This window comes from Pelophylax lessonae, assembly GCF_965119305.1.
Source record: "Pelophylax lessonae genome assembly, chromosome: 9".
NCBI lineage: Eukaryota > Metazoa > Chordata > Amphibia > Anura > Ranidae > Pelophylax > Pelophylax lessonae.
The window spans coordinates 270,621,752-270,630,391 of NC_138776.1; the positions used below are offsets into that span (position 1 = coordinate 270,621,752).

The 8,640-nt window shown below is 44.6% G+C and overlaps 2 protein-coding genes across 2 annotated transcripts in view; one reads left to right on the forward strand and one right to left on the reverse strand.

The window, feature by feature from the left end:
* Positions 1 to 8,640, reverse strand: part of LOC309564464 (uncharacterized protein) — a gene marked incomplete at both ends in the record, with an annotated part of 826,241 nt that overhangs the window by 570,909 nt on the left and 246,692 nt on the right. Inside the window, 1 exon segment of the mRNA XM_082269094.1 lies at positions 2,481 to 2,994. Coding sequence (XP_082125220.1) covers positions 2,481 to 2,994 — 514 coding nt within the window.
* LOC309564057 (uncharacterized protein) overlaps positions 1 to 8,640 on the forward strand; it is a gene marked incomplete at its 5' end in the record, with an annotated part of 455,352 nt that overhangs the window by 150,713 nt on the left and 295,999 nt on the right. The gene's annotated exons all lie outside the window — the stretch shown is intronic.

Genomic DNA, 8,640 nt, shown 5'->3' on the forward strand with positions numbered 1-8,640 from the left:
TTTCTCTCATGTACATCATACATATATAAGGATAAAATGGTATATATCATAAGGTTCGTGTAGGTATAGATATTTCCTCTCTTCACTGGTCTACGCGTTTCGCACAAGGCTTCTTCAGGACTATGAAGATGTACAGACAGTTTTCTCTTATAAACAGACTCGATATTAGTGTTTCATAAACATAGAACATAATCTGTATTTATGTACATCATATCAAATACAAACATGGCTTACTAGCACTTGGCCTTCCTTCCAACCCCCAACAAATTAACCCGACCTGAGGCAGACACAGGGGGAAAAAAATCGGACCAAAATGTGTTGTATATATATATATATATATATATATATATATATAGGTATCTGTCCTGAAGATCCTAGGTACAAGATAAAATATATATGTGTAGTAGTGTGAGGAGTAATTACATTCTCTATTCTATATCTATTCATACAGAAAGGAGGAAGGATAATCACCTTATGAGGATAGCAGGTTGGTATACACCGGATGGAGTTTATACTCCCATAATATGTGGGTGTCTCTCTCTATAGGGGTCACCTAGGTATATGATCAAAGCCCATCTTGTTTATGACTCATAGTTAGTGTACTCTTATCTTTAATAATGTAGGTTTCAGCCTACCTGTAGGTTAGGTATATCTCTTGGATATACCCACCGCCCCTTACCTATGTAAGAAATGTCAAATGGAGGAGGAGCCTGCAGTAGTTATTTTTTAATAAGGGATTTTTTAAGAATTGTGTGTTTTTATTACTTTTTGACACTTTTTTGGTGAATAGGTACAGGTAATATGTTCCCGATGCTCATTCACATGGGGGGTGGGGTGGGATCTGGGGGCCCCCTTGGTAAAAGGGGCTTTCAGATTACGACAAGTCCCCTGCCTGCAGACCCCCACAAGCACTAGCCATGCATGGGGACGAGGTGCTTTTCTGACTTTCCTGACCTGCCTGGCCTCATGCTGGGATAAAGGTTCTGGTATGGATAGTAGGGGAGAACCCACACTGGTTTTTTTTCTTTAATTTTGACCACCGAAGGGCCTGGTATGGACTGGGGGGAGGGGGAGCACGCTGTTTTTTTTTCTGTTGCCGGACAATGCCAGCATTCGTTTATTTCCATTCATCTGTCAGTGGGGAAGCCAGCTGACAGCTGAAGAGTCATGGTTGGTAAGGATGCAGGAGGCCGGCTTCCCGGCTTGCTGCTTAACAACCAGCTATTTCTTCACACAGAATTTGCATCGGTCAATTGTTTTTTTGACTGATCCGAATTTGATTTATTCTGAAAAGTTGGAATTCGTTAGAAAATGAATAAACAAAACAAATTTAACAGATTTCAACTAAATTCATTACAATTTCATTTGGAGATTTGTATACATCGGAATCTAGGAATAACCAAAAATTTGTCGGAATTTGTATTTGCACCAAAACGAATTTCAACTGTCTAACACTTAATGGCCACCCGCTAACAGTTGGGCACCCAGCCGATGCAAATGGCCGCCGATGGCAGGGTCCACTCTCCAGGCATAGATCCTCTACATATTTGTGCCATAACACCAACCCGCTGATAGCTGGGGACTCAATGACCACTCGGGACATCCTGGAAGACTTCTGGATACCAAAGGAAGCTCCTGACATCCCACACAGCTGCTCAGCACCAGACCCGCCCACCAATACTTCCAATAGGTAGGAAAACTTCATACAAAAATGGTCCTATAAGTGAGGAGGACAAAAAAGGAACGCAGCCAATGGCTTATCCTGAACATTTATGGGGGTGGGGTCTTATGGGGCAGGAACGAGGGCGGGGCTACCCAAACATATGCTGCCATGGACGTCTGTCAGGAAAGCACATTATGGCCACTAGATGGAACTGACCATTATAGGAAATCCCAATTCGCCATGACTGGGGTAATGTGGGTCACATTTCATCAACACATTTATAACAACCAGACCTGAAAGTGTTTGTGAAATCTTCCCGCACAAAATTTACTCAGCCAATGAAAGGTAAGGACTCCATTTTTATTTTTCTCCTGCTATCAATGGCCAACACGGGACAACACTTCATCCATGTCTTTGGTGATCTCTGATCTCCTTATGAAGTGTTTCTTACATGATGAAGATCAGCCATGGAGTATATCTGAGGTGTATATCAGGGTGTGCTTCTTCCCCACATGCCCACCAACATTCATATAGAAGACATTTCCCACACTCAAGGCACTAATACACCTCCAGGGTTGTGTGGGACCCCTGATGTACAGGAAGACAGGACTTCAGTAAGGAACATTTCCCTCACTCAGGACAGGAATACGTCTTCTCCCCCGTGTGAGATCTCTGATGTTTGTAAAGATTGGACTTCACTGAAAAACATTTCCCGCACTCAGGACAGGAATACGGCTTCTCACCCGTGTGAGATCTCTGATGTTTGGAAAGATCAGACTTCTGTGAAAAACATTTCCCGCACTCAGGACAGGAATACGGCTTCTCCCCAGTGTGAGATCTCTGATGTGCGGAAAGAGCGGACTTCTGTGAAAAACATTTCCCGCATTCAGGACAGGAATACGGCTTCTCACCTGTGTGAGATCTCTGATGTTTGGAAAGTTCAGACTTCTGTGAAAAACATTTCCCGCACTCAGGACAGGAATACGGCTTCTCACCCGTGTGAGATCTCTGATGTGCGGAAAGAGTGGACTTCTGTGAAAAACATTTCCCGCATTTAGGACAGGAATACGGCTTCTCACCCGTGTGAGATCTCTGATGTTTGGAAAGAGAGGACTTCTCTGAAAAACATTTCTCGCACACAGGACAGGAATACGGCTTCTCACCCGTGTGCGATCTCTGATGTGTGGAAAGAGAAGACTTCAGTATAAAACATTTCCCACACTCAGAACAGGAATACGGCTTCTCACCAGTGTGAGATCTCTGATGTGTGGAAAGAGAAGACTTCAGTATAAAACATTTCCCGCACTCAGGACAAGAATACGGCTTCTCATCTGTGTGTAATCTCTGATGTGTGGAAAGAGCGGACTTCTGTGAAAAACATTTCCCACACTCAGGACAGGAATACGGCTTCTCATCTGTGTGTAACCTCTGATGTGTGGAAAGAGTGGACTTCTGTGAAAAACATTTCCCACACTCAGGACAGGAAAACGGCTTCTCATCCGTGTGTAATCTCTGATGTGTGGAAAGATTGGACTTCTTTGAAAAACATTTCCCGCACTCAGGACAGGAATACGGCTTCTCACCAGTGTGCGATCTCTGATGTGTGGAAAGAGAAGACTTCAGTATAAAACATTTCCCACACTCAGGACAGGAATACGGCTTCTCATTAGTGTGCGATCTCTGATGTGTGTAAAGAGCGGACATCTGTGCAAAACATTTCCCGCACTCAGGACAGGAATACGGCTTCTCACCAGTGTGCGATCTCTGATGCTTGGAAAGAATGGACTTCTTTGAAAAACATTTCCCGCACTCAGTACAGGAATACGGCTTCTTACCAGTGTGCGATCTCTGATGTGTGGAAAGAGAAGACTTCAGTATAAAACATTTCCCGCACTCAGGACAGGAATACGGCTTCTCACCGGTGTGAGATCTTTTATGCACATTAAGATTGCCTTTCAAATGGAAACTCTTCCCGCACTCAGCACAGGAGAACCTCTTATAAGAGGAATACGATGGTCCGGCACCGTCCCTCACAGTCTGAGGTTCCTCAGGATAAGAGGAATACGATGGTCCGGCACTGTCCCTCACAGTCTGAGGTTCCTCAGGATAAGAGGAATACGATGGTCCATCTACACCGTGTGGTCCCGGATGGACATTTGAGGTAGCCGGGTTTTCTCCTGGACTATACTGTGTGATGTCCTCATCTTCTACTTTACAGTCTGGAGACAAAGTGAGACAATCCTCTGAGGTTTTCCTCATCTCCCGTCCATGTACTAAAATAGAAATACAAAGATTATTACATAGACATCAGCAGATTGGTTCCCCTAAACCGGGACTCCACCCACATCAGACAGCTTTGTCTCCGAACATCTTACAATTCCCCCCTCAAGGTAACTAGTAAATGGGTCCTCTGATCTCCTACCAGTTCATTTCTTTATTCATGGACCTTAGTCAGAGAGTGAGGAAACAACGAGAACTGTCTTTTAAAGGGGTGACAGTGATGAGGGGTTTATAGGACGAGTGCCCCCTCACCCTCTATCACTCATTGCCTCTCTTCCCAACACAAGAAGTATTGCACTTCCTTATTTAGTCCATGATTTAGTCATGAATAACAGCGGTGCTGAGCCCCACCAGAGGTCAGAGAGTGAGGATGGGGGGAGAACAACTAAAATGAAGACTGGACTGATCCTGAAGACCATATATATCTCTGGGGAAGTCCAATCAGGATGCAACGCATCAGATGGGAGTGGTTTGAGGACATCATCACAATAGGCGGAGTGCCCTCAAGTTACACTGAGACTGATGCTTGGGGAATCTGCAGTGATTTGGTGTATTAAATGCTGGATGCTTTTTTAACCTTGTGAGTGCTTTTCTTATCCATGTAATAAATATAACAGTGAGCACTATGGAGTCTCTTTATCTCTAGTAGCAGGAGCTGGCTACCTAAAGAGGAGGCTCCGCCTACATGTACCTGAAGGTGTGTGATTTCATGCTGGGTGTGTCCTCTTGGTATGGAGCAATGGGGTCCATCTGAAGAGGTGAGAGTACACCTGGAATTGCAGAGTGGCGCACTGTCAGCTTATTCTCCATGACACCAGAAGGGTGGATTTGTGGCTCATTCATGTTTACTGTGGATTGTAAAACTGTTTGCGACTGTTCACCAGTGTGCGTGTCTTTTCATGTCTTTTCTTCAAGTGTTTGTGTGTAACAGTGTGTGCATTGTATAGATAGAATATACACGGCTCAAAGAAAATGAAAGGAACTCAGTGACTTGGGTGTGAGACTATACCGACATATCCCTCCACCCGGCACAGCCAGCAAATAACAGAGCAAGTAACCCCGGGAGAATTCTTCTGTCAGAGATCTTGCTAGACCTGGGCATGGGGCAGAAGACCCAAGGTACATACCCCAGGTGTCTAGGCTGAGCAACGTCTATGGTGAACATCAACATTTTACTGCCAGCTGAACCCCAGAATCTCCATAAATCCAGTCTAGAGACATAAATTGTGTCTGCAGCACAGAGAAGGAAGATTATCCGAGAGAAATACAGGAATACAGGACGGGGAACACAGCTCAGGAAAGTGACCAGGAGATTCCAGGCTTATATCACCCAGGCCCCGCCCTACTCTGGACCAATCAGTGAGCAGTATGGGTGGAGGAATGGTTTTAGTGTTAATGACCCACCTGTGCTGATCTCTGTAGGAGTGTCCTCCTCTATAAATGTCCCCGTTATTCCATCCTCCTCCATAGACTGCTGATCATCCCTCACATACGTCTCTTCTTCTTCTGCTTTAACCTCAAATTCTATATCGATTGGATCTCCACTCTAAACCAAGAAAATGAGAGAGAATATCATCTGGAAGATATAAGCTTACATAAAAAAACACACACATCCCCTCCACAAGTCCATGTTCTAGATACTCCATCCCACTAACCTTGTAACATTGAGGGATGGTGTGACCTTCCTGTGTGGAATCCCGGGAATACAGAGGACGGGGACATCTCTCTGGTGGGTTCCTGGTATTAGGTGGCTCCATCATATTCTTGTGTCCTTCTGAAACCTCCTCCATCACTCCATACTCCTCATCCTCCTCTTTATACTCTTCTTTTACAACAATATTATCCTTGGAGTTTTCATTCTGAAAAATATAATAAAATATTTATTGTAAAAAAACACGATTGCTTATAAATCATAACTACCAATAATTATCAGACATCTACCTGATGATGGTGAGGGATGGTGTGACCTTCCTGTGTGGAATCCCGGGAATACAGAGGACGGGGACATCTCTCTGGTGGGTTCCTGGCATTAGGTGGCTCCATCATATTCTTGTGTCCTTCTGAAACCTCCTCCATTACCCCATCCTCATCATCCTCCTCTTTTATCTCTTCTTTAACCTCAAGTTTAGAATCTCTCAGGTTTCCACTCTGAATATAGAATAAAAAAAATTACATCAATGGTAACAATGCAGATAATGTACAGATCCTAATGAAACTATCAGTGATTGTTCCTCATCTACCTGATGATGGGGAGGGATGGTGTGACCTTCCTGTGTGGAATCCCGGGAATACAGAGGACGGGGACATCTCTCTGGTGGGTTCCCATTGCTGGAACCATCTGTAGGAAACACACACACTGTCGGGGACCATAAACCAGGTGAAGACAGAAAGTACAGTTAAAAAAAAAAATCACACCTTTAATGAAATAGAAAAAAAATAACAGTTCAGGAATGCAGTCAAAAACAGAAGCCGGGATTTGGATGCCAGAGCAGGTAATCAGAGGAGCCGGGGTCAAGAAACCAGAAGTCAGTATAGTCGGAAGCAAATTTCAGGAACATCAATAGGAAGAGAAGTCAGCCAGGGCAAGTAACACACAGGAACACACTGGAGATCATAGACCAAGCAAATGCAAGGAGGAAATGAACTCAGCTTCAAAAGCAAAAAAGGGGCCGACTGTAGGCTGGACTAATGAGGCAAGAAATGGTAATCAGGTGAGTCATTGTGGTAACAAGCGGCTGGTAGTAACCCGACAGCTAAGCAGCTTCTAAACACTGAAAGAAAAAAACAGCTTGCTAACTAGCAGGAGCCCAGCCCTGACAGTACCCTCTTCTCCAACAATCCCTCCCCCTTGGGAGAGCACCAGACTTGAGGGGAAAACGTATATGGAAAGCCTGGAAACGGGTAGGAGCCTTTACGTCCTAGGATGAGACCCAAGAGCGTTCCCCTGGACTGTAACCCCTCTGTGAACTAGATAGCGTATGTGTCCACTAAACCTACGGGAGTCAATGATAGATTGTATCTCTTATTCCACGTGGTTGTCAACCTTAAGCGGGCGAAGGTGTAGTACTGAGGTGGTATAGCAAAAACACGTAAGGAAACATGGAATATGTTGTAAATACGAACGTTGGAAGGAAGATCTAATGCGTAGGCCACCATGTTAACCTTATAGAGTATGCAGAAAGGCCCAATATACCGAGGTGCCAGTAATAGTGAGGGAACACAGAATTAGAGGTAATGGGAAGACAGCCAGACCCTCTCTGGAGGAGGGTGAAGGTAGGCATCGGCGGTCAGCATGGTTTGTACCTCTCTCTGGAGTGTTGCAAGGATTCTTGGACCTGCACCCAAGTGGAACAGAGTTCCTGAAAATGTTGCTCTAATGCAGAAATGCCTTGCGGAACAGATGTATCAGGCAACATGGATGGCTGGAAATTATAGTTCACCATAAACTGAGATAATCAGGAGGCGGCATTGATGGTGCTTGTCACGATTCAACCACACCCACGGCGACTAGCTAACTGAAACGTGGTAAACCGTGACTGGGGAGTATAAGGGGATAACGGAAAAAAGAAAATTCCTACTAAGTAATAAGATTGGCTGTGACACTTTCAAATCCTGCACTGTCTTTGGTCACCACTAGAGGGAGACTCCACTCCAATCCAGCTGGCTGACCACACACAGGCAGATGGGCCAGGGATAGGAGTTCTGACACCAGCGCATCGGTCTGATCGCGACAGTACCAAACACTGCTTGCCTGTCGTAATCAGGCGCCATTCAATGGTTTTGTGCAATTCTCCAGGACCCCACCCATGCCACAGACCCAGATTTACATGTGCTCATAGCCCCACACGTGAGCCACAAGAAGGAATTATTTTCATCTCTCTGCCACTAATATTTTAACTTTTATGAGAGATAAAATACAATCCTTTGATCTGATGGTATCAATCCATACTTGTAGACGGTTGGGAGCCTTCCACCGCCCCCTGCTGATTTCCACAGCCAAAATGACTGGCATTTCTCTTTGATGATCCCGGAAGTGACAATTCTCTTGTTTACTGGTATGGGAGACTTCATTGGCATGTAAGTGTCAACTCTATCTTACAGAATGGCCCCTGTCTTTTCAAATGCTAATAACAGGACATGTGTGTGTGTGACTGATATTACATTAACTCCAAAATTACACTACATCTACAATTCACTATTTCTACAGATCACTTCATATTTCATATTTTGCTACCGCAAAGCTACCATATATCTGACATTTATGTTACAGTGCTATTGTGAGCAAACTCCACCCAAGGTAACAGGTCCCACCAGATGTTATGGTGGTCAGAAATATAGCAACGTAAGAACTGCTCCCAGGCTTGGTCGGCCCATTCTGCAGCCTCATTGGACTGTGGGTGATATGCAGAGGAGAAGGAAAGCGGAACTCCCAACTGTGCACAAAAGGCTCCCTAAAACTTGGACACCAACTGGCTACCCCTGTCCGAGATGATAACTTTAAGTAACCCATGTAACTGAAAGAACTCTCCAGTGAAAACGGATGCCAGTTCCTTGGACACAGGCAACTTCTTTAGTGGAATACAATGTGACATTTTGAAAAAACGGTCAACCACCATAATAAATAACTGTGTTGCTATGGGAGTTGCCTAAATCCATAATAAAATTAATAGACAAGTGGATCCAAGACCTCTCTGCAC